This window comes from Phacochoerus africanus, chromosome 8, assembly GCF_016906955.1.
Source record: "Phacochoerus africanus isolate WHEZ1 chromosome 8, ROS_Pafr_v1, whole genome shotgun sequence".
Classification (NCBI taxonomy): domain Eukaryota; kingdom Metazoa; phylum Chordata; class Mammalia; order Artiodactyla; family Suidae; genus Phacochoerus; species Phacochoerus africanus.
Genome location: NC_062551.1, coordinates 28,720,812 through 28,747,559, shown reverse-complemented (window position 1 = coordinate 28,747,559; position 26,748 = coordinate 28,720,812). Strand labels below are relative to the sequence as shown.

The window sequence follows — 26,748 nt, the reverse complement described above, 5'->3', positions numbered from 1 at the left end:
TCACCGCTTCACCCCCTGGGTCCCACTGTCAGGAAAGCCCTTTCCCAAGCCATCCCAGAAGGCCCAGCTGAAGGCCTGCCCTGTTTGCTGAAGGCCACCTCCCAGGCCACAACCATAGGCCTCTCCCCTGCCTGGGAAGAAACCAGGGATGTGTTTCAGGATCATAGATCCCTCTGAGAGAAACTCAGGACTGTCGGGAACCCCCTCCCCCCCAGCCCCAAATATGCCTGCATGTCTACACATGCACACATATTTCTGCATATGACTCCAAGGAGTCCAGAGACCCTGCCGTGAAACCTTCTGTGTGATCCCCAAGTAGAAAGAACCCTACTACAGGCAACAGGGAGCAAAGGTTTTCAAGAGTGTCACATGACCAGATTTATATTACAAAAAATTTTAGCAAGGAAGCAGCAGACGAAAGGAGTAATGGGGTGGCTGAATCCACAGGAATGGGCCACAGGAACTGCTGGTGACCACAAAGGAAAAGTGTCCAGAGGGACAAAGGCCAGGGCCAGGGGGAGGCTCCCCATCAGAGGCTCTCATAGAATAGCAAAAAACAATCCCTCAGGTAGTCCAGAAACAAGCTCCTGCTTGAATCCTCGCTCAGAAGGAGCTGGCTGAAGCTACTCATGGACCAACAGGAAAGCACGGTAAACAAAACCAGCAAATCATAAGCAAGTAATGAGCTGGGGTCCACGGGACAAACCCCTTCTTGCCCACAGTCAGCCAAAGGGCTGGATACTTACTGTCCTCAGGGCCTGGACATATTGATCAGTTCTGTCCTGATCATTGATCTCGCCAAACCGAGGCCGGGTCCAGAGCAGGTGAGCCTGGCAGTCACACACGGGGCGCAGTGGGTGGACTCTCTCATTCTCTTCAGGGCTGGGCCAGGAAATGAACAGACAGGGGGTGATGGGCGTGACCTGCTAGGCACGAGCATGAAGGCAGAGCACCGGGTCCTGCCCCAGGGAAACTGAGATGGAGAAGGGCCAGTCACCCATGGTCCTCTGGGGGCATGGTCTAGGCACTGACTCTCAAGTGGCCTTAGAGGCTGGTATATATGGCTGCCCCAAATGGGGGATCCTACAACTAGGGCAGCCTCTTCTGAGTACATAAATAAGCAAAGAAATATCCAGTCACAAACTGCCCTTATTCTATTCAGATACAAATGTGCCCATTCAAACCTCTACTGGGTCTATAGAGGGTATTTACACAAATGCATAGTGTCACAAACCTAGCGCCCACCCTACAAGGCTTGGGGCACACCTGGTCCTCTGGAGGCTGTACCACACACAGTAGTCGTCATGGTGAGCCACCAGCCAGACGGCTAAGCCCTGGACAACAGGCTCCTCTTGTGGCAAGAAGTACACACACTGCATCCAGTGGTCCCGCCACTGAAACAGGAAGAGAATCAGCTGTCATCAAGCTGCAGTAAGAGCAACACAAACAAATCCGACTAATATCCATGAGGACGAGGGTTCGATCCCTGGCCTCGCTCAGTGAGTTAAGGATCTGGTGTTGCCTTGAACTATGGTGTAGCTCACAGACAGGGCTTGGATCCTGAGTTGCTGTGGCTGTGGTGCAGGCCGCCAGCTGTAGCTCTGATTAGACCCCTAGCCTGGGAACCTCCACATGCCGTGAGTGCAGCCCTAAAAAGCAAAAAACCCAAAAAACCCTCAGGAATGCATTTAATCCAAGAACCAAAACCCAAGCCAGCAATCAATTTGCAGGGAGACTACTGGGTGGACTACAGATAGCTACTGTGGCCAGAGAGATAAGGAAAAAAATTCTCAAGTCAGAGAGGCTAAGGCCCTTCCTGGCTTCAGGAAGACAGAATGTGGCCTAGGGTTCAGGAAGATAGAATGTGACCTAGGGTAATAGTCTTCAAGGTGGGCTCAGGGGAGGGGACTCCAGCCCCTGAAAGCCAATGTAAATGTTAATAGCTCATAAAAATTTAAGTAGAGGGCATATCGATGTTCATTTTCACTTATTTTGTGGATTTAAGATTTTCAAAATAAAAAATTGAGAAAACAGCCAATGCCCCTTCTCAGGAAGGCATTTACCAACTAAGTATTGTTGTTTACCCCTGGTTCTACAAGTATGAAGTGACCAGCCACTGCAGTCCCTGCCCTTCAACACATCCTGAAAGGAGTTCAGCTTAGAGATTAGGAATGAGGCACTTGATGCTCTAAGAAAAAGTGGCAAAACAGGCCTTCAGGTAGATATTTTCAGGAGATTTTATGAGCCTAATTTCTTGCATCTTATATCTAGAAAAGCGCTCAAGTCATTAACAGAGATATCTACTCCTCATGTCTAGCAGTAACCTCGTGACTAGCAGCAACCTTTTGCCAAAATATGTGCTGGACCACACGTATCCTCTGTGCACTAATAATCATACATAAGTGACCTCTTGGAGTTCCCGTGTGGCTCACAACATAAGTGACCTCCCTTCTACCTCTTCAGAGCCGCTCCTCAGAGCCATCTGAGAAGCTGTCTCCCAGGCTGTGGTCCTCATTTGGCTTCAAATAAACCTTAACTCACAACTCTTAACATCATGCTTTTTATTTATTTATTTATTTTTGCCCCCGCCCCCCAGTCGACACATTCTATCTTACCTGGTCTTGAATTTAACTAAAAGGCATAGGAGTGACATTCCCATCTAAGACGTCTATTTGAACATAAAAGCTAGAAAATGAAAATCTAACCAGATACATTCTGGAGAAAAAAAAAAAAAACAATAACGCGGGGGGGGGGCGCATCTCTAAACCCTGTTATTCATTCCTCTCTATGCAAATGGATCCAAAGATAGAGAAGCCTCCCGTGACCCCTCCCACGCTCCTGCGGTGCTTCCCTGTCATCATGTCCTTCCCACACATGCAGCCTCCCAGGCCCAAATGTTAAAAGAGCTATGACAGTCAGACCCACTGTCTGAGGTGAGATGGGCTTATTAGGAGCACTTCAGTGAAGTCAGAAAGGAGATTCATTAGCAGCTCTTCAAACTCCTAAGAGTCCGAAAGTCACCTTTGGTAGAGAAAGGATTCAAGCCCCATACTCTGGGAACAAGCACTCATGACTGCTGCCTAGACATGAGGCCCTGTTCTGCTTACCAGGCCTGGCATTATGTGGTTACCTAGCATGTCTTATATGAAGATTCAAGGAGAAAATCTATGTAAGAAGCACTGTGAAGATATGCAAATGAAAAGTATTAACATCTTTATGAAATTCTTAAGCTAATTTTGCAACCATCACTCTCCTGGAAAGGAAGAAAGCAGCCGAGTGCCAATTTCATTTCCTCTGATTTTCCCCCAACATATACATACACACATACACACACTCAGTCTGCAGAAGATCAAGGCTGTGCAGAGTGGAGCTAAAGGAGCTCACTGGCCCAAGAGACCACAATCCCTCAGCAGTCACGACCCGTCAGCCTAAGCAGTAAGCGAGGGAGCTGCTAAGGCCTTCTCTGAAGACACCATGTGTATATCCAGAAGCAGCACATGAGCAATTAGAAGAAAGCCAGGGCCCAGCCAGTGGTAACAGGAAGTCAGAACACAGAGGATGGTGCCCAGGCCTTCCGGGCAGAGGGGGAAGTTTCACTCCGTGGCCCTGAAGCACCTTTCCCACTTTTTTCCCTTGTGTGTGTATGGGTAACACATGCTCATAAGAGAAAACTCAAAAGATATAAAAGGGTTATGGAGTGAAAAAGAAGCTTCCTTTCCACCCTTAATCTCCAGCCCCCTTCCAAGAAGCAATCACTTTTACCAATTTCTGTGAGTTCTTCCAAAGATACCCTTATACCATGCACCACACATATACACTCATAAACACATACATGCTTATTATTTTTAGTTAACACCAACACTGGCACAGCACATATCTGTAGCTCTCTTTGTTTCACTTGATCTACCTTGATTGTTCCACCTCAGTGCAGAGAGAGCCACCTTGCCCTTTGAGTGGATGCAGGAGAATGGACTTAGCCAGTCCCTAAAGGTGGCCTCTAGGTTCTTCCAGTCTTTTCTATTAAATCAGGGCTGCAGCGAGTCTCCTGGCACACATGTCATTCTACATCTATACAAATCCATCCAGAGCCCAAATGTCTAGATAGGCATCACTTCCCACACCAACGGACTGTGGACCTTGCTGTGCTCCAGGATGCCCTGATCATCACTTTCCTGCTCCGCCTCATGGCTCCACCAACAAAGTGAAAACTTTCAACTTTATTCCCTAATAGGTGAAAGTGCTACTTCATTGCAGTTTAAATTTGCATGGTTCAGAGTGAGGCTGAACAACTTTTCACATGTTAAAGAGCAATATAATATGTATTTCCTTTTCTGTAGTTCACATCTTCCACCCACTTTACATTGAGCTGAAGAAGGAAGATTTTGAGGCCACAAAAGACGAGGCTGCAGACTGGCTCTATTTCTCTATTCCAAGCTAATCTGAGGACCCCGGGGGATTACTGGGGCAGAGTGGGCAGGGTAGGGGTCTATGAGTGGCTGTGCCAGGATGCAGGAGAGCCAGTACACCAAAGCTGCCCTATGGCTTACTGTGCCTACTTCTATTGCCCACAAGGCAGAGAGGTCTATCTGATAGCTTACTCAAAGCCTTGCTTTTTTTTTTTTTTTTTTGTTAAACTCTTCTTTGACATTGATTCTGACCCTTCTATCTCTAAATTCCTGTAGATCTAAGGTCCAGCGTGCTCCTTTCCCATGACTGTAAGTCGACAAGTTTCCTGATTTCCATGAGAATGTGCTCAGCTCCCATCTCTTACCTGGAGCTCCTCTGGGTTCGACTGTGCCCAGAAGGGGGCCATGGTGCACTTGATCTTCCCCTCGGGGTCCATTTCAATGTCCCACCAGGAGAGAACCACCTGAGCTCGGCCTGATGCCAAAGGTTCAAAGTGCCTGCAGTGGCAGGCTGTTGAACTACTGACTTGCTTGCTGAAGTCCACACTGTGGAAGAATATTCAGGAACTGAAGCATTTTTTAGGCTCACACACTCTCTTCTTAAGCTTTTATGGTGACCTCACCAGCCATGAGACTTGTTTGCAATGGACTCCTGCCTTCAGAGGCATGGGACATCAGCTAGGGGCTGATGTCAGAAAGAACTGCCAAAGACCCAGTTCTACCAAATGTCTCCAAGCACCATAACCCTGGGCGGCTCCTTGGTACCTGAACATCGGCAGCACATCACTGAGGACAGTGAAGTCAGTAGGCGAGACCTGGTTCAGCTGAATATCGCAGACAGAGGGCGCACCAGGGCACCTCTCCAGTTCCGAGGGGGGGACAATGACCTGCTCTCCAAGGCTAGTCTGAACATGGATGGGAAACAGCTTGTTCCATGACCACATCTTCCTGGACTCCACCAGCTGAGCATAGACAGTTGCTCTGTGAGGCACCGCCTCGCAATTTTCCTAAGTTAAAAAAATGAAACAAAAGAATAAAAAAAAAATAATAACCAGTTATGTTGACCCACAGTAATTCCCATTGAGCAAAAGAAGTTTATTCCTTAGTATTAGGCAGGTTTAGTAACATCTAATGCCTTATCACTATTAGGAGAGCAAACAGTTTTCAGGCCAGTGTCCTAGAAAAAAAAAGAAAAGAAACTAGACTTCAGAACGAATACACATTATGCCTAAGATGATTTATGTCAGGTAAGTTCCTAGCTACCTGACACTCTTGAATACTCCAAAAATAAACTTTAATTGTCATCATGCCAATTAACTCCCACAGCAACTTTGAAGAAAGAGTCCAAGGCTTCCTGCAAAGCAGGAACCCTGGCACTAGGCTTGGAGCTTCCCTTCCATGCAGCTCTCATCAGACACCTCTTCCTGCACAGCCCAATGGACAAGTGTCCATCCTCAACCATTTTGATCTCCTGGCCTAACCGGGCACTGCTAACACCCTCCTCATTGGGCTCTGGCTACACTCCCCCATTCAGTATCCCTCCTACCCCATTCATTCATCTGACATCCTCCACACACCAGGCACTAGGGGCCCAGCCACAAAGGGGACACTCACAGCTGCGACCACATGTAAAGCACAAGCACAGGCTTTCTCTACCCCAGCACTAGTGACCTTCTGGGCCAGATGATCCTTTGCTATGAGGGCTGCTCTGAGTGTTGTAGGATGTTTGACAACCCTGGCCTCTACCTTCAAGATGACAGTAGCACCCCCTTCTCAACTGTGACACCAAAACTGTTGCCAGACACAGCTCTGGATCAGAAGCACAGCTCTGCCCACCCTGGTCTCCTTCACAAGGCTGTGCCCCTGTCCAACCCCCCAGGGACCTGGTTGGACCATCCTTTCTTCCTTCCATACACTCTTCCTTAAGCTTGACCTCAACCACTCCATCTTCATTTATCAAATATCCTGTATCCAACTGCCTCTTGGTCCTCTACTTGGCTTACCCTCAGCTCAAACTCTGTCTAAACCAACCAAGTCACCTCTGCCCCACCCTCCCAGGCCTGCTCCTCCTCCCGGACTCTCAGCCAACAGAGAGCACCACCATCCAAGCCAGCTGCCCAAACCTTAAACCCTGACATCATCCTCAATGCCTCCACATCAAAGTAATAACAAGTCCTTGACCACCTTGCTCTTCTCTGAGTCTACCTCTCTGGGTCCATTTCTATGCCCTTAGCTAATAAGGCCCTCAGCCCAGCTCCTGGACAGCTTCAATCACCTTCTAACTAGTCTTCCTGCCTCTAGTGTTATACCTCAGCTGTTCTCCACACATGTGCCGGCATAAACCTAACATCAAACCCTTCTGAGCTACCACACTGCCCTCTGGAGCACAGAAGCCCTTCTTGGTCAGGGTTTGCTCAGCCCTCCAGACTTCCCTCCAACCCTACATCCCACATAATCCGACTCATCTTCACATCTTTGTACAGGCTGATCTCTGCCCTGACTACCCCCAGGTGCCAGGCCAACCCCTGTTCACTCTCAGGACTGATTCAGCTCTCGCTTCCTCTTCCCTGATCTCCCCGCCTTCCCCACCAGAGGGAGCAGGATCTCACCCCATGGATCACCATCAGAGTGGACTTCAAACTATCCTGTGACAACTTACTCACCTCCCCCACCTCCCCAGGAGTTCACACATGTATTCTTGGTACCCAGAAAAGGGCTGAGAAAATGAAGACACCAATAATTGTGTCTTCTGATCAACTCCTGGGTCACTGCAACACTACAGGGACTGTCAGGTGCTCCAGCACCCAGTCCCATGACTTCCAAAATAGCAGGAAGAGGGCAAGGGTAAAGGGACTGGGTACTGCCATACTTCCTTCAAGCTCAGACAGAGGCGAAGCAGATCAGGACAGTGGTGAGAGTAGACACACACACCTGGCTGCTGCAGACCAGCTGGGAAAGGAAGCTGAGGACAGCTGCCAATACACCTTTTAATGACTACATGAATTAGAGGAAAGACAAATTGGGCAACATTAATATACTCCTAAATATCTTTGTTCTTTCTTTCAGGGATTTACCTAATTAATGGTTTTAATGTGAAGAAATAGAAATAATTTCTACCAAAGTTACCAGAAAAGGATGTTGATTTGGGGAGACAAGACATCTCACGTAGCACAGAGATGTGCAGGACAGTCACCATCACATGCTGACCATGTGATTAATGTGGTCTCTGGCCTCACCCACCCAGGAAGGAGCCCTCTTGCCCACTGTGGGGACACTAAGAACCTCTAAGAAGGCTCCTGGGCTAAGGCAGTCACAGGCTCATGTGAACAGTGCCCAAAGAGCAGGTGCCAGCAGAAGCAGACACTCACACCTCCCCAGTTAGCCTCTGCCTATGAGTTTCCACCTCCCAGTTTATGCCTATAAAAAAGTAAGACCAGGAGTTCCCTTGTGGTAGAGGGTTAAGGATCAAGCACTGTCACTGCAGTGGCTCAGGTCCGATCCCTGGCCCAGGGAACTTCTACATGCTTGGGTATAGGCCTCACCACCCCCAACAAAAAAGACCAATGCCTCTAAAATAACATTTTCATCAGGTCTCTCCCTTCTCAAAACAACTGTCAAAGATGATGACCGCTCAAACCCCTTCATCTGGAATGGCTGGCATTCAAGGCTTTCCACTCCCCACCCTATGCTCCACGATTAGCTTACAAGCACCAGAGGCTGGTGTTCTCACTGACCTACCAAACGGGTGCTCCACTGGGACCTCTCTCCTCCTCAGTGCCTTTACAAATTCCACCCTCTCCACACATGCCCTCATCTCCTTCCTGACCCTTGACCTTTTCTATCAGCCCTGCTCTAAATGTCAGTGGTGCTTCTGCCTACTTCTCCATTTGGCCCATCAGGTCCTGAACCCTGCTGACCAGTGTGGGTCTTAGAAGCAAGAAGGATGTCTCACATGTCTGCCGGGTCTGCCTGGATGCCAAACACCTTATACACAGGTGACATTCAAAGAACATCTGCTGAATCGAACTGAATTTAAGCAGAGTTTCTAGTCTTTTGACTCTAAGACCTGGCATTCAAGAGTCACAGAAGTCACAACTGAGGAGAACCAGAGTCTTATAGGAATCAAAGGATGGCCAAGGGTGTATTAGGGATACTGAGGGGTCAGGCTGTGTAGAATGTGCTGCACCAGTGAGAGCTGTGTGAGCCGGCTGAGACTGCAGCAATTTGCCTGAGGGAGGCCCTTAGTCCCAAACCTGCACAAGATGCCTGTGTGCGTGTTCATAGGAGGGCAGCGCTCCCTCCCCAATCAATTCTGTGTCGAACAGCTCTGTGATCAGGATGTTGGCACGGCATGGCATGTCACCATCTGAGAAACATAAGCAATGAGTCAGAAGCAAGCAACAGATTAAAACAAGTATTTACAGCAAATAAATAAAGACAAAAGGTTCGTAGGTCATTAAATTGAAAGCTTATACATATGCTGAAGTATTTAGAAGTGTCATCATGTCTGCAACTGACTTTCCAACACGTACACATCAAAATGCTAACTGGCAAGTTGTATTAAGAGAATATGAGTGTTGGGAGTTCCCATCGAGGCTCAGTGGTTAACGAATCCGACTAGAAACCATGAGGTCGCAGGTTCGGTCCCTGGCCTTGCTCAGTGGGTTAACGATCCGGCGTTGCCGTGAGCTGTGGTGTAGGTTGCAGACGAGGCTCGGATCCCACGTTGCTGTGGCTGTGGCGCAGGCCAGTGGTTACAGCTCCGATTCGACCCCTAGCCTGGGAACTTTCATGTGCCGCAGGAGCAGCCCTAGAAAAGACAAAAAAAAAAGAGAGAGAGAGAGAGAGAGAGAATATGAGTGTTGCTGTAGAGCAGAAATTAATACAACCCTATAAATCAACTATTCGTCAATAAAACTTTTTCAAAAAGAGAAAACATGAGTATTCAGAGTACAACTCTTTCAGTTTTTCTCTATGTTGAATATTGCAAGGGACTTATAAAACTGATGAGAAAACTATACACACCCAAAAAGAAAAAGAGGCAAAAATACGAATAAACAATTCAAAACAGAAAACAAATCAATTAAAATACATGGAAAATTTTTCATTCTAATTAGCAACTGGAGAGATAACAATTAAACTATTAAGTGCTAAACTAGCTAAAATTACTTGAAAAGCAAACACTGAATCCTGGTACTTCTAGTATTTCTAGGCTGCAGAGAAGGAGAGAAAACCAAAGCAAGAGAGAGGCTGACAGCACTGACACCCACTGATGCAACTGAGATGCGGGATTCAGAATCTCAGTTCCTTACGTGAAATCCCCCTTAATCCAGTTAGTTTCCTGCTACCAAACAATCCCCCAACTAAGTTTTTCTTAGGAGAGTAGGATTATGGAAGGTCTTTCTGTTAAACTCTATTTTTTAAACCTCTATAATGTAATATAGTGTTACTTCTAAAATTACAACTTTTAATGAGCCAAGACAAAATAAACTTTGGAAGGTGTTATTCATCATGGAGAATCAACTGTAAATACTTTGAATGGCTCATGAATTACAATTTGACAAAGCCTACTCATCTTCCCTACACAGAACATAAGTTATCATGGATACAAACAACTCATGCAGTTCAATATCAAAAAAACAACCCCATCAAAAAATGGGCAGAAGATCTAAACAGACATTTCTCCAAAGAAGACAGATGGCAAAAAAAAATATGAAAAGATGCTCAAACATCACTAATTATTAGAGAAATGCAAATCAAAACAACTATGAGGTACCACTTTATACCAGCCAGAATGGCTGTCATCAAAAAGTCTACAAACAGGAGTTCCCATCGTGGCTCAGTGGAAACAAATCTGACTAGGAACCATGAGGTTGTGGGTTCAATCCCTGGCCTCGCTCAATGGGTTAAGGATCTGGCATTGCCATGAGCTGAGGTGTATGCCGCAGACATGGCTCAGATCTGGAGTTGCTGTGGCTGTGGTGTAGGCTAGTAGTTGTAGCTCAGATTAGACCCCTAGCCTGGGAACCTCTATATGCCTCAGGTGTGACCCTAAAAAGAAAAAAATAAAAATAAAAAAGTCTACAGACAATAAATGCTAGAGAAGAGGTGGAGAAAACATAAACTTCTTATACTGCTGGTGGGAATGTCAACTAGTACAACCACTGTGGAAAACAGTATGGAGGTTCCCCAAAAAACTAAAACTGAAACTACCAACACAGATCCAGCAATCCCACTATTAGGCATCTATCCGGAGAAAAACATGCACCCCAATGTTCCCTGCAGCACTATCTATAATAGCCAAGACGTGGAAGCAACCTAAATGTTCACTGACAGAGGAAATGGATAAAGATGTGATACATATACACACTAGAACATTACTTAGCAGTAAAAAAAAGAATGAAATAGAGGAGTTCCCACTATGGCAAAGTGGGTTAAGAATCCAGCTGCAGCAGCTCGGGTTGCTGTGGAGGTACAGGTTCGATTCCCTGCCCAGTGCAATGGGTCAGTGGATAAGTCCAGTGTTGCTGCATCTGCAGCTCAGATTCAATCCCTGGCCTGGGAACTTTCATAATACCACAGGTGCAGCCATAAGAAATAAAGGAAGGAAGGAAGAAAATCCCATTTGCAGCAATATGGATGGACCCAGAGATTATCACACTAAGTGAAGTTAGTGAAAGATAAACATCGTATGATATCACTTATACGTGGAATCTTAGAAAAGGACAAAAATGAACTTATTTGCAGAACAGAAACAGACTCAGAGACTCTGAAAACAAGCTTACGATTACCAAAGGGGACAGGTGTGGGGGAGGGATGGAACAGGGGTTTGGAACTGGTATATGCACACTGTGGTATATGGAATGATTGGCCAATGGGGACCTGCAGTATAGCACAGGCAACTCTCCCCCATATTCTGTAGTAATCTATATGGGAAAAGAATCTGAAAAAGAATGGGTGTGTGCATATGTATAACTGAATCACTTTGCTGTAGAGCAGAAATTATCACAACATTGTAAATCAACTATACTTGAATAAAATGTTAAAAACTGAAAACAAAAGTATCATGGATGATGTAAGAAAAGGTGCAGTAGAGAGAGGTTGAACCTGAGTCAGGGACCTGGGCTCAGATCCCACTTTTTAGCCCTGAATCCTCAGTCCTGACTATCAGTCACTTCATCTGTAAAAAGAAGATCAAGTAACAAGATATGCTTCACGTGGTGGTGGTCAGGGTAACAAAGGTAAAACCTGGCACTTCCCTGCAGTACATGGGTGCTCAGTGGCAGCATGACATGAAAAGAGGCTGAGGAAAAGTTCCGGGTGTAGAGACCACTCTCCCGAGTCACTGCCCATCCTGATATCACACCCGACACCAACTGAAATACTCTGAGCCAACTGCATCCCACTCACACGCATCTGCTCCTCCCTCCGATGTTGCCACCTCAGTGAGTGGCCCAACTAGTCACACAGTCCTAAAACCCAAGGGTGCCTGACTAGCTCCAGGAGAGCAGGAACCGTGATTGGCCTGTTCACCATCGCACCCCTGTGCCCAGAACAAGGCCTAGCACCCAGCAAACATTAGCTGAATTCTTTTAAGGGCCATACCTGAGGCATATGGCATATGGAAGTTCCCAGGCTAGGGTTTGAATCAGAGCTATAGCCGCCGGCCTACACCATAGCCACGGCAATGTGGGATCCAAGTCGTTTGCAATCTATGTCATAGCTCACAGCAATGCCAGATCCTTAACCCACCGAGTGAGGCCAGGGATCTAACCCACATCTTCATGGTTACTCATCAGGTTCATTACCACTGAGCCACAACAGAAACGCCATTAACTGAATTCCTGATTCCTCACCATCACCCCTACAACCAATCAATCAACAAGCCCTGCCAACTCTATCTTCTGAATAATTTTTATTTTTATTTTTTTTCTTTTCTTTTTTTTTTTGCTATTTCCTGGGCCGCTCCCGCGGCATATGGAGGTTCCCAGGCTAGGGGTCGAATCGGAGCTGTAGCCACCAGCCTACACCAGAGCCACAGCAACACGGGATCCGAGCCACGTCTGAAACCTACACCACAGCTCACGGCAACGCCGGATCGTTAACCCACTGAGCTAGGCCAGGGACCGAACCCGAAACCTCATGGTTCCTAGTCGGATTTGTTAACCACTGCGCCACGACGGGAACTCCCTGAATAATTTTTAAGCCAATTATTTAACTTAAAACTATTTATTGTCCAAATTTGCTTCAAAAATAAAGCTTTGGGGAGTTCCCATTGTGGCACAGTAGAAATGAATCCAACTAGAGTCCATGAGAACACAGGTTTGATCCCTTGCCTTGCTCGATGGGTTAAGGATCCGGCACTGCCGTGGCTGTGCTGTAGGCCAGCAGCTGTAGCTCCGATTTGACCCCAAGCCTAGGAACTTCCACGTGGCCCCAAAAAGGGAGGGAGGAAGGAAGGAAGGAAGCTTTGTGATCCAATGAGTTTCCCTGTGAGTACTAAGGTAGAAGGGTACAGAGAGTGCAAGGGGAGCCTGAGGAGGGGCAGTTACCCCCAGGTGCCTCTAAAGGCTTCACCAGATGACTGGATGGTTGAATAAATGCCAACCCAAGCAGACGGCTCCACACGCCTCAGTGTACAATCCATCTCTGGAGGAATAGGCAACCAACTCAGATGCCATTTTAAAAGCTTCAGAAGAGAAGCTTGGGAGTTCCCGTCTTGGTGCAGTGGTTCCCGAATCCGACCAGGAACCATGAGGTTGCGGGTTCGATCCCTGGCCTTGCTCAGTGCGTTAAGGATCCGGCGTTGCCGTGAGCTGTGGTGTAGGTCACAGACGCGGCTCAGATCCCACATTGCTGTGGCTCTGGTGTAGGCCAGAGGCTACAGCTCCAATTCGACCCCTAGCCTGGGAACCTCCCTATGCTGTGGGAGCGGCCCAAGAAAACAGCAAAAAGACAAAAAAAAAAAAAAAGAGAGAAGCTTGGAAATATGCACTTGAGAGCAAAAAGGAACCTGCAAAAGAGAAGCAAGCCTGGGAGATGTCACTGAGGCCTGGGAAGAGATGGCTCCCAGGCGTGAATGGCAGCAGTACCAAAGCCGCAGTGTTTGAAAAGCAAAGGAAAGACTATCAGCCTTGACAGTGAGGAAGCTACTTGTCAAGCTGAAGGAGTACAAACAAAGTCCCATTTATAAAAGGTTAAGGACTGAGCAAAGTTGACAATCTACTCACTAAACAAATATTACTGCATTCTTTCATGTGCCAGGCCCTGTGCCAAGTTATAGAATGGAATAAATTAATAAGACCACACAGTCCATGAATTCAGGATGCTTCAGCTCTGAGGGGATATAGACAACGAATACATAATTACATAATTATTTGATTACTACAATAATAAGCACTACTTAGAAAAATATTAAGAAAGTATATAAGAGGCCTGGTCTACTACAGGGTGTGTGTGAACAAGACACGCCTGGAGGAGGCACAGGGCAGAGCATAGAGTCAGTAACACGGCAAAAACTGCTCCACAGGTCAGCTGCTGCACTGTCAAGATCTCCACCTCAGGCCAAAAGGGAGTAACTAGGTTCAGATTTATCCTCCACTGTAATCAACCAGAAAACCAGGTAAAATACGTGAAACAAATGTTTTCAGATCTTGAACAATGGGAAACAAGGTGACCCTTTCTACTGCCCAGGCTTCCAGCCAGCAGGCACTTTCCAGACCTCAGTACACAGAGTGAGAAGCCAAGCAGAACAAAGTGTCTTACTGAGATAAGCAGATAGCAAGTAGAGTCCAGGGAAGTGAAAGTGGCTGGGATTTGCAAGGGAGAGAACTAGAGACGAAGTTAGAGGGAAAAAAGGGCTTCAGAAATCTGCACAAATACATTGTGTCTCTTGCTAAATACATTCACAGACACATGGGGTAAGCCTCTAGAAGGCCAGCAAAGGATGACCATGTAGCTATAAGCTGAACAATTTCCAGAGCTCAGAGAACTGAGAAACATTCTAGTTCTGATTAGCCAGCACCCAGGCACTCGGCAGGGACCCCAGAAAAGTCATGCTGTACTAGTATGGCTAAAGTAGGCTTAGAGCAGGAATTCTCAATAGGAGGAGATTTTGCCCCCAGCTCCCCCCACACACCCGGGACACTGGCAATATCTGGAGACATTTTTGGTCGGCACAAACGGTGTGGAAAAGAGGGAAGTGCTCTCAGCTTCTACCAGAGACAGGGGTAAACATTCCACAATGCACAGGACAACTCTCCCAGCAAAGAACTATCAGGCCCAGGAGTTCCCGCTGTGGCACAATGGGTTAAGAATCCAATTGCATCAGCTCGGGTCACTGCAGAGGCGCAGTGTGGGTTCTATCCCTGGCCTGGGAACTTCCATATGCCAAGATTGCAGTCATTAAAAAAAAGAGAATCATCAGGCCCCAAATGCCAATAGTGCTGAAGCTGAGAAATCTTGAAATCTAGAAATCTATTCTAACCCTGCTCCAACAAAGCTCTAAAACAAGTACTGAGGGAGTTTCCTGGTGGTCTAGTTGTTAGGATTTGGCACTTTCACCACTACAGACCAGGTTCAATCTCTGGTCTGGGAACTGAGATCCCACACTGAGCTGCTGCACGTGTGGCCCAACAATAACAACAAGCCTTGAAAGAATCAAACTGATCTGCAAGAAACCCAACTGCATGCAAAGCTTTTAATGGAAGACAACAAAACCCACCACTCAGCAATGCAAATCTCCAACATACACAATATCCAAATAAAAATTACTAGACATGCAAAGAAGGAAAACAGGACCCAAAACCAGAATAAAAATTTACCCACAGAACAAACCCAGAGAAGACAGAGAAGCAGTTGAATAAAAGATAAGGATTTGGAGTTCCCAATGTGGCGCAGTGGAAACAAATCCAACTAGTATCCATGAGGATGCAGGTTTGATCCCTGGCATCCATCAGTGGATTAAGGATTTGGCGTTGCCATGAGCTGTGGTGCAGGTCACAGATGAGGCTCGGATCCTGCGTTGATGTGGCTGTGGAGCAGGCCAGCAGCTGTAGCTCTGATTTGATCCCTAGTCTGGGAACTTCCATGTGCCGCAGGTATGGCCCTAAAAATAAGAAAATTAAAAAAAAGATAAGGATGCTAAAATAGCTGATATGTTAAGTATTATTATATGTTAACTATTTAAAGGAACACAAAGAATCTATGAGGATTAAGTTTTTAAAAAGAATCAAAGGGAACTTTTAGAAAAATACAGTATCAGAAGTGAAAAGTTCACTAGATGTACATGACAGAAGATCAAATACCACAAAAGAAAATATCATTGGGAGTTCCTATTGGTGCAGCAGGTTAAGGATCCAGAGTTGTCTCTGTGGTGGCTTGGGTCGCTACTGAGGCACAGTTCTATCCCCAGCCCAACACGGTGGATTAAGGATCTAGTGTTGCCGCAGCTGCAGCATAGGCCACAGCTGGTCCATCCCTGGCCTAGGAACTTCCATATGCAGTGGGTGTGGCCAAAAAAAAAAAAAAGAAAAGGATCCAAGAAAATACCCATGTTCATCAACAGGAGAAAGGATGAACAGATTATGGAATGTACACACATGAAGCACTGCTCAGTCATAGAAGGGAATGATTCTTTTTACGGCTGCACCTGTGCCATATGGAAGTTCCCAGGCTAGGGGCTGAACTGGAGCTGCAGCTGCAGGCCTATGTCACAGCCACAGCAACAATGGATCCAAGCTGCAGCTGCAAACTATGCCCCAGCTTGCAGCAAAACTGGATCCTTAACCTACTGAGCGAGGTCAGGGATCAAACCAATATCCTTGTGGACACTGTGTCAGGTTCTTAAACCTCTGAGCCACAATAGGAACTTGAAGAATAATTCTTTTTTTTTTTTTTTTAAGAGAATGCAAAGTATGTGTGTGTCTGTTGTGGGGAGAGTTTTGTTTTGCTTTTTTTCTTTTTTCTTTTATGGCCGCCCCATGGCATATGAGGTTCCCAGGCCAGGGATCAGATCCGAGCTGCAGCTGCAACCTATACTGTCTATAGTGACAACGAGTTCTTAACCCACTGTGCCAGGCCAGGGATCAAACCTGTGTCCTGGTACTTCAAAGAAGCCACCAATCCTGCTGCATCACAGCAGAAACTGCTGAGGATAATTTTTGACACATAAAATACTGAAGACAAAACTTAAAAGCATCGTACTATAGAAAAGCACAAACGAGTACACGCCGTATGATTTCACTTACTCAAAACTAGAAAAGGCCAATTTAACTTATGTTGAAGAAAGAAGATCCCTAGGGCCAGGGATATGGGGGGGTGGGGGGTGGGAAATGACTGTAAAGGGTCATAAGGAACCTCTGAGCATGATGGAGATATTCTATTATCTTGATAGTGGAAGTGGTTACAAATGTGTTTGATTTGTCAGAACTGAAACTATACACTTCAAGTGAGTGTATCCACTTAATGTAAGTTACACCTCAATAATGTTGATTAAGGAGTTCCATCGTGGCGCAGCAGAAACAAATCTGACTAGGAACCACAAGGTTGCAAGTTCGATCCCCGGACTTGTTCAGTGGGTTAAGGATCTGGCGTTGCCGTGAGCTGCGGTGTAGGTCATAGACTTGGCTCGGATCTGGCACTGCTGTACCTGTGGTGTAGGCCTGCAGCTGTAGCTCCAATTATAGATCCCTAGCCTGAGAACCTCCATATGCCATGCGTGTGTCCCTAAAAAGCAAAAAATATAATAATAATGTTGATTAAAAATGGGATGATAGTAATTCCCACTGTGGCACAGTGGGTTGAGGATCTGGCGTTGCCTATGTGGCAGCACAGGTCTGATCCCCGACCAGGTGCAGTGAGTTAAGGATTTGGCAATGGCATGCAGCTGCAGCATGGATTAGATCCCTGGCAAGGGAATTCCATGTGCTATGGGGGGATGATCTGTTCGATCTTTTATGCGTACATGTGTATGGTATGGTATGGTATGGTATGGTATGGCATGGTTGACTGACTGAGTGATTGGTTTACTTATTTATTGGAGAGCGGGGTGCCGTGCCTGTAGCATGTGGAAGTTCCTGGGGAAGGGATCAAACCCACACCACAGTGGTAACAATGCAGAACCTTAACCTCTAGGCCAGCAGAGAATTCCTGTATGGTATGCTTTAAAAATAAAGGGGACACTAATCCCTTCTTTTATGCATGTTTCAGATTCTCCATAAAAAAATCTTAAGTGAGAGAAAAAGCTGACTTTAGGCAGATGCTTTATTCTAAAATACCATATTTTTGGAGTTCACACTGTGGTGCAGTGGATAAGGATCTGGTGTTGTCTCTGCAGTGGCTCAGGCTGCAAGATCAATCCCTAGCCTGGGATTGATGTTGATCCCTAGCCTGGCGCAGCGGGTTAAAGAATCAGGTGTTACCGCAGCTGTGGCTTGGATTAGATACCTGACCCAGGAACTTCCATATGCCGTTGGAAAATGAAAAATAAAATAAAATTTAAAAATATTAAAAAAAATAAAATACTGCATTTCTAATAACCATGATAATATCCATAACCTCATCCTAGAAGCTTCTTTGTAAATCTTTCCACGTGCTCTGCCGGTATTAGTGGCATGTGAAATGTTAGAAATCTAATTCAAATTTCTAGACTATATAAAATATTTTGAAAACCTAGAAAGACTGAGTTATACAGGGAAATCTCTCACACTGGAAGCTGAGGCAGGATGTTGGATGTAAGCAAACCTCTTTCTACTGTCAACTTAGTTTCACTTCTGTCTGATAAAACTCACAACTCAGACACACTGAGCCCCACAAGAAATCCAACTTCCTAAGCACAAGCACTCTTACACTTGATTAGCTCTGGTTTACTCATTCCTGATTTATTTTAACTAGTAGAGAAATAAACTAATAAGAGAAGCAAAGTACTTATCTTTAGACCTGCACATGGAGAGGCCCCAATTCTCTGTGATTATATGGCTACATTTATCCCAGAAACTGGAATAAACTTTTCCTCTTTCCTACAACAGCAGGTAAAGCTTTTGGCACAGGATGTGCTGATCTTACCTGACCCTATGGTCACCTCAGTGGAATGCTTGTTGATAACCTTAATCTTATCACTGAAGCCATTTTTCTCTACAATCTTCACTGCAGCATCAGCCATAGGCTTAAAAACCTAGATATCAGAGAAAAAAAAAACAAATAAAAAGAAGCAATAAATAGCATCCTAACACCCAAGATTAGCGAAATATGCCTTAATTTTGGCTGTAAGATCTGAAGTAAAAGAGGCCTCCACTATACAATTTCTTCCTGAATATACAAAATGGAGCTTTGTTACCATTTGAGATAGGCAAAACATTTCATTAGGCTGATTTGATATAAATTGACAAGACTTCATCTACATAACTTAAATACTTTAATCTCCAAATGCATGTCATGGAAATGAATACAGAAGGATGAGATTCTGTTGAGTTTAACTTGCAGCTAGGAGTTTCCATTACATACAAGGCACCCGAGGATGAAGGGGGGGTCCCAAGGAGGTTGCACTACCTTGTAAGGATGGCTGGCATCAGCTAAGCTAGAAGGGGCCAGGAAGGGGACCTGCTTCACAAAACCATGATCTTTGACCTGGGATGGGAAATGCATGTGCTCTTTATTTTTATCTGTCTTTTTTTTTTTTTTTTTTTTTTTTAGGGACGCACCCTCGGTATATGGAGTTCCCAGGCTAGGGGTCAAATTGGAGCTGTAGCCACCGGCCTATGCTACAGCAGTGCCAGATCCAAGCTGTGTCGGCGACCTACACTACAGCTCAAGGCAACACCAGATCCTTAACCCACTGAGTGAGGCCAGGCATCGAACCTGTGTCCTCATGGATACTAGTCAGATTCGTTTTTGCTAGGCCGTGATGGGAACTCCACCGGTATGTGCTCTTTAGAAGAAAGGGAGACTATAACTGTATTGGATGTTAAGTGTGACAGGTCACTCTCCTGCTTAACACTGTCTCAAACCCCCACTGCTAGCACAACACAGCCTATGTTTCCTTACTGTATCTGAGGCCCTCTACAGTGAACCACCTTACTTTACCCAGCCTTACTCCCCTCCCAAGCCCCTCAGTGTGCATGCACACATGTGTGCACACACGCACACACTACCAATGCTACAGCTGAAATGATCTTCCGCAAGCCTGAGCCTTCCCTGCCCTAACCCAACATGCCAAAGCAAACCCAATTTCCCAGGGCATCACAAATCCCCCCACAAAAATCTTCCCTGAGCCCTTTGCACGTCCCTATACATAAGCTCCTCCAACTCTTACTTTCTGGCTTGCCCAATTTAGACAGCACAGCCCAACCATGTTACTACATAAAACATATAGATGCACATGCAACAAAACACACACACACACAGAAAATTTTTTTAAATGATGTAGTGACTGGTCACAATGACACAAGTTCCATGTTTTTTCTAGGTCCTTTTCTGCATCACCCAAATTTTCTGTCATGAACACACTTTTTACTATAATCAAGAGGAAAATGTTATACTCTTCTATAAAGAGTGCATATATGCTCAGTCAGAGAGGAAAAAGTCTTCACAATCTGTTTCAAATTATTTCTAGGACCTGATCTGGCTGGCTGGTTTTGCTGTAGTCTGAAGGCCTCAAATCCTCAGTTCTCACCAATCACTATGCCTCCACCCCAAAAGCACCACTAACATATACCACCCTCTCAGTCCTCCTCTCTTTTATCTATCATTTAAGGAGTTCCCATTGTGGCTCAGTGGTAATGAACCTAACTTGCATCCATGAGGGCACGGGTTCAATCCCTGGCCTCATTCAATGGGTTGAAGATCTGGTGTTGCCCTGAGGCTGTGGTATAGTTTGCCGACGAGGCTCAGATTTGGCATTGGCTTTAGCTCAGCTTTGACCCCTAGCCTGGGAACTTCCATATGCCACAGATGCAGCCCTAAGAAACAAAAAAAAAAAAGAAAAAAGAAACTATTTTATCTATCATTTATCTCCTCTGCCGACCCTTCAGGCTCTGTCGTCCATAGTCTCCTCCTCAGCCACCAACAACTCAAGAACACACCCCAAACACTATCTGGAATGAACTCTGAGTTGACTTCCCAGAACCATTCCGTTCCTCCCCTGCCCTGCAAATCAGTTTGGGTAAATGACCTTCCTTCAAGTAGTGCACCTGTCTGTTCTAAGGGTAACTGAATCTTTCTTGTCAGGTCAATGAAGTAATAAGTCAAATGGTATTTAACCTCATACTGGTCAATGATATCCAAGGAGAAGTTTGCTAGAGATTCCTGGCAAAGTTCTTTCTTGCCTTTAAATAGGAGAAAGAAAGTGAGGAAGCCAGGACCATGCCTTGTTTTCAAGGCATTTACCACAGAAATCACTGTAACCGATACAGCTTCCCCAAATATTCTTTCCGTTTCAAATGTACTAAAAGAGAATCCTATAGTCAGTATTTGTGATTTCTTATATTCCATCCTCTCCTCAACCCTACCCTCTCCTGAAAACATCACCTAAAAGGGGTCATCAATAACCAAGCTGTCACGCCAACAGCCTTCTCACTCCTCATCCTCTGCAACTTCTACACTTGCGCTAATACAGCAGCCACGTGTAGCTATTTAAATGTAAATTACAAGTGAATAAAATTTAAAAGTTCAGTTCCTCAGTCATACTAGTTACATTTCGAGTGCTGAGCAGCCACATGTGGCTAGGGACCACCATACTGGCTAGAACTACCATCAAAGATTTCATCATCAGAAAGTTCTGTTAGTGCTGCTCTCTCATATCCATACCTGCTGACCACTCCCTTTTTCTCACAATTTCCATGCAGTCTGCCTCTGCCCTCTAGGGTCTCTTCATGTCTGCCTCAACTTAACTTTATGGCCACTCTTCTCCCCTCAGCCCCCTGAACAGAGGCATGTTCCAAGGTTTGTTCTTTTCAGTCTACTCTCTCTCCTGGGACAGCCGCCTACATTGCCAGCTTCACCTGTCACATCTTTAGCAAGTGAGTCCAAATCCACCTCTCAAGGTTCAGACTTCTGTCTCTAGGGACCAGTAGGCTCGCTCTCTCATTCTGGACCTGTCTTTCCTCTTGCCATGCAGCTCAGGCAGAGCAGAAAACCACAGGGCAGTCCACAGAAAGGATGAACAGAGGATCAAACAGGTGGTCACTAAAACACAAACTGGGAGGCCATCATAAGATGTCAAGAGTCAAACAGAAGAGGTCTGAGAGTTACAAGCCAGAGCAGCAAGAGAGAATTAGAAACCCAGGTAAGTGAGCTAGGAATAAAGAAAAACCCAAGAGTCTTACCAATTCTATCAAAAAACATGTTGTCGCTCTGTATTTGTAATTCACAGTCCATATATATACTCGTTCCTGCCCCAGGGCCGGTTCTCTCATACTTAACACCTCCAAAATTCAATGCATTGTCTTTCCCACCAAAGTATTTTCCTCTGAGTTCCTCTGATGAGTCCATGGTATCCCTGCCCCCACCCGAGACACCCACACTAGAAAACTCTCTCACATACGCACAGCACACCTCCAACCAAAGCTACCACTAAGGACTGAGAACCATATTAGGAACCAAAAGACCAAGTTCTAGGTCTAGCTCGCCTGCTTATCAACTGTGGGTCTTTAACCTCTCTGGCTCTTAGTTTCTTCATTTGTAAAGATAACAAAAACTACTTGAGGTTATCAAGGTAACTACCCTAAAACACTGTTTGCTTTTTATCAGCTCAAAAGCCTTGATGACTCCCCCAAAGGCAAAGAAACGGCTCTTAATCATTTTTATGAAATCCTGAGACAAGTGTACAGAATCACGCGCGTGCATGCACACACACCCTTCCCAGGACTTTCAGGGACACCTAAAACCCATTACGCTTCCCTCCCCACACCCTTTTTGGCCGCATCCACAGCATATGGAAATTCCAGGCCAGGGATTGAACCTGCATTGCCACAGAAACAACACCAGATCCTCAACCTACCGCGCCACAGTGGGAACTCCTGAAACCCATTACTCTTATCTCAGGTTAAGAAAACTTAAGATAGTTACAAGTCTTTACTGTGATACTTAGGTCCTCCAGAGTCTGGCTACAATCCAGTTTTCTGAGTTTTTCTACTGTGACACCCTTTGCCACAGCTCTGGATGACATTATTCTCCAAACACTATGGTATTCCTTTAACCCAAACTGGCCATCTTTCTGGACCATAAGCATGAGGGCCACCCTGTGGGGTGGGGAGCTGGAAGGATCCTGGCTAGAATAGCCTAGAGTGCTAAATTCCAGACTTTACATGAGAAAGCAAAAAGCTTTAAAAAAAAGTGTTTAAGCCACTGTTAATTTGGGATTTGTCTGCAGCTCAATCACCATATGAACCATATTTTGAAGGGCAAAGTGCTTATATACATGCCCCCTTCCCAAAAGCTTGGAAGAAAATACACCAACATTTTAACAAGGTTAACTGTGCATTAAAAATTTGTTTTATTTTATATCTATCAAATTTCCTATAGTGATATGTATTATTTATATTATCAAAAAATAACATGTTTACTGTTTTAGGAAAGGAAAGAAACAGCAAGGAGTTCCCATTGTGGCTCAGCAGCAATGAACCTCACTAGTATCCACAAGAATGCAGGTTCGATCCCTGGCCCCACCCAGTGTGTTAAGGATCCAGTGTTGCTGTGAGCTTTGGGGTAGGTCATAGATGCGGCTCAGATTCCGAGTTGCTGTGGCTGTGGAATAGGCCAGTAGCTACAGCTCTGATTCGACCCCTAGCCTGGGAACTTCCATATGACACACGCGTGGCATTAAAAAGAAAAAAAAAATAGCAGATTGGCAAACTACTGGTAAATGTAGTAATATAAGCTGGCTCTATGGGGACACTGAAGGTAGCATATCTCAACCTAGATGCACATTCAAAAATCCCAATTCTGAGGCCACATCCCAGAACAATTAAATTAAAATCAGGAGGCTGGGGGACAACTGACAAAGCATCAGTATTTTTTTTTTTGTCTTTTTGCTATTTCTTGGGCCGCTTCCACAGCATATGGAGGTTCCCAGGCTAGGGGTCGAATCGGAGCTGTAGCCACCGGCCTACGCCAGAGCCACAACAACGCGGGATCCAAGCTGTGTCTGCAACCTACACCATAGCTCACGGCAACGCCGGATCGTTAACCCACTGAGCAAGGGCAGGGACCGAACCCGCAACCTCATGGTTCCTAGTCAGATTCGTTAACCGCTGCGCCACGACGGGAACTCCAACATCAGTATTTTTTAAAGCTCCTCATGATTCTGACATGCAGCCAAGGCTGAGAACCACTGATTTCAGAGCAGAGGAAGAAAATGAACTCCTGGAGAAAAGAATTGTCTGATTCATCTCTATATCCCCAGAACCTGGCCCTGGGTTCGGCACAGAGTGAACACTCTGTGTATGTCTGTGAACAAATGAATGGTCATAGTGCAGGGGAAACAAGGGACTTCCCACACAAGACATATGACTCACCTCAACAGCATAGCAGAAGTCGGCGCCTGCTGTGACTGCCATCATTGACAGAAGTCCTGTGCCAGTGCCGATGTCCAGAACCAAAGCCTTCTGTCCTCTGTCCTTCACCCTGCTCACAGCAGCCCGAATACCTTGGTAATATTTCATATTCTAAGAGAAAGAAATAGCTGTTACTTTACGCCAGTTATTCTAAGTAAGTGCTTTGTGAAGGTCTGGAGTCATAGCAGGCGGCAGCAGCAGTGTGAAACATGACCTCAGGGCCTCTCTGGCTCACTGAAGACCAGCACTGACTGAGTCCAGAAGGCCCTGCAAGACTCCAAAGGCAGTGGGTCAGCTTCCTGAATTTATTAAGGACTGTCTCTCCCCTTTCTCCACACCCACTCTTCCACACTCTGCTTAGAGATGCTGGGGCTGGGGCTCTGCACCACATTCTCCTTTTTCAGCTGTTAGGACTGGACAACAGGGGAACTAGAGGGAGACTGGAAGGCAAGAGGAAGGAGAAAGCCCACACCTTCCCATACAGCTGCTCTCCTCAGGCTGTTCAGAGAGCCACAGCACTTGAGCTGCGACCTCTCTCAGAGGTCTGAGCACCAGCTCCACAGGACCTCTCTTCCACACAGCTAGGTTCTAGAAACCCCAATCTCCTCCCTTTGTTTCCCCAGCCCTAGAAAAGGGAACTGCTTCCTGCAATTACTACCACTAGGTTACCCTGATGGCTTCCCAGTCCTCTCATACCTGTGTAACCAATTCCCTCTATTAAATTCCCTCTGTTGAAATATGCAATGTGTTGGAGTTCCCGTGGTGGCGCAGTGGTTAACGAATCCGACTAGGAACCATGAGGTTGCGGGTTCGGTCCCTGCCCTTGCTCAGTGGGTTAACGATCCGGCGTTCCCATGAGCTGTGGTGTAGGTTGCAGATGTGGCTTCGATCTGGAATTGCTATGGCTCTGGCACAGGCCAGCGGCTACAGCTCCAATTCGACCCCTAGCCTGGGAACCTCCATATGCTGCAGGTGTGGCCCTAAAAAGGCAAAAGAAGGAAAAAAAAAAAAAAGATGGTGAAAATATTTGTAAATCTGTTTAAATACACTGATGAGCTTGCAAGTTAGTGAGGAATATTAAAAGGCCGAACACCTAGGCGTGGATTCACCCTAGATGAGCCTTAAGATGACTCCCCTACCAGCTGACACTTTTTTTTTTTTATTTTTAGGGCCACACCCATGGCATATGGAGGTTCCCAGGTTAGGGGTCAAACTGGAGCTGTAGCCACTGCTGTATACCACAGCCACAGCAATGTGGGATCCAAGCCACATCCACACCACAGCTTAGGGCAATGCTGGATTCTTAACCCACTAATCAAACCTGCATTCTCATGGATATTAGTCAGATTCGTTCCCACTGAGCCACAACGGGAACCCGCCAGCTGACACCTTAATCACAGCCTGTAAGAGACCTGGAGGCAGGGGCACAAGCTAAGTTGAGCCAGACTCCTGACCCACATAAACTGTGAGATAACAACTCTTTTAAGCCATTTAATTTTGGGATAATTTGTTATACAATAGAAAATAACTATTATAGCGGAAATTCCCTTGTAGCACAGTGGATCTGGCACTGACTATGTGGTGGCTCAGGTCGCTGCTGAGACAGAGGATCAATCTCTAGCCTGGTGCAATGGGTTAAGGATCTGGCATTGCTGCAGTTGTGGTATAGGTTTCAGCTGCAGCTCGGATTCAATCCCTGGCCCAGAAATTTTCATAAGACACGGGCACAGCCCAAAAAAACTTAAAAAATAAAAGAAACAAAATTATTATTCACAGATGAGATGAATATCTGTGAATCCAAAACACCTATAGATAATTATCAGAATTAGGAGAACTTAGAAATTTTTTTTTTTGTCTTTTTGCCTTTTCTAGTGTCACACCTGAGGCATATGGAGGTTCCCAGGCTAGGGGTCTAATCGGAGCTGTAGCCACTGGCCTATGCCACAGCAACGCAAGATCTAAGCTGGGTCTGCGACCTACACCACAGCTCACGGCAACACTGGATCCTTAACCCACTGAGCTAGGCCAGGGATTGAGCCCGCAACCTCATGGTTCCTAGTCAGATTTGTTAACCACTGAGCCATGACAGGAACTCCAGAAATTCTGATTATAGGATTCCAAATCAAGAAATAAAAAACAACTGAAATTTGGCATTATTAGTAACAGCCTTTAAAACCTTGGCAAAGTGTAAGATTTCTTAAATAAGAGACAAAAGCACCAGCAAATAAAAAATATATAGGATAAATCTGACAGTAAATTTAAGAACCTGTCTTTCAAAAAAAACAACTCACAAACTAAGAGACCAGGAATACATATAACTGATAAATGGTTAGTACCCAGTACATATAAAGAATTCCTATAAATTACTAAGTCACTAGGCATTTCCTGGTGGCTCAGCGGGTTAAGGATCCAGCACTGTCATTGCCGTGGCTCTGGTTACATCTGTGGTTCAATCCCTGGCCCAAGAACTTCTGCATGCCACGGGTGCAGCCAAAAAAAAAAACAGAACATGAGTAGCCAATGAATGAGCAAAAAAAGCTCACACTCAGTAGTAATCGGAACAATGCAAATTAAAACTACAGTGAGGGAGTTCCCTTGTGGCTCACTGGGGTAAGTAGCCTGTGTTATCACTGTAGTGGCTCAGGTCACTGTTACAGCGTGGGTTTGATCCCTAGCCTGGGAACTTCTGCATGCCACAGGTGTAGCCCACAAGAAAAATAAAAAGTACAGTGAGAGACTAGTTCAAACCTACTAGATTATCAAAAATGTAAAAATTGCTTAACACAGGAAGT

General features: G+C 45.7%; 1 protein-coding gene across 11 annotated transcripts in view; it reads right to left on the bottom strand.

Annotated features, from left to right (window-relative positions):
- The window catches only part of PRMT7 (protein arginine methyltransferase 7), a 54,531-nt gene that overhangs the window by 12,076 nt on the left and 15,707 nt on the right, over positions 1-26,748 (bottom strand). For all 11 annotated transcript variants that reach the window (XR_007136214.1, XM_047789488.1, XM_047789487.1 and 8 more), the window contains 7 exons: positions 23,918-24,067; positions 18,471-18,579; positions 8,660-8,772; positions 5,172-5,413; positions 4,772-4,952; positions 1,267-1,394; positions 747-882 (listed from right to left, as the gene is read on the bottom strand). Coding sequence is in view for 10 of the 11 variants with exons in the window: in XM_047789488.1 (XP_047645444.1) it covers positions 747-882; positions 1,267-1,394; positions 4,772-4,952; positions 5,172-5,413; positions 8,660-8,772; positions 18,471-18,579; positions 23,918-24,067 (1,059 nt within the window). In the remaining variant the exon portion in view is untranslated. The remainder of the gene's footprint in view (positions 1-746; positions 883-1,266; positions 1,395-4,771; positions 4,953-5,171; positions 5,414-8,659; positions 8,773-18,470; positions 18,580-23,917; positions 24,068-26,748) is intronic.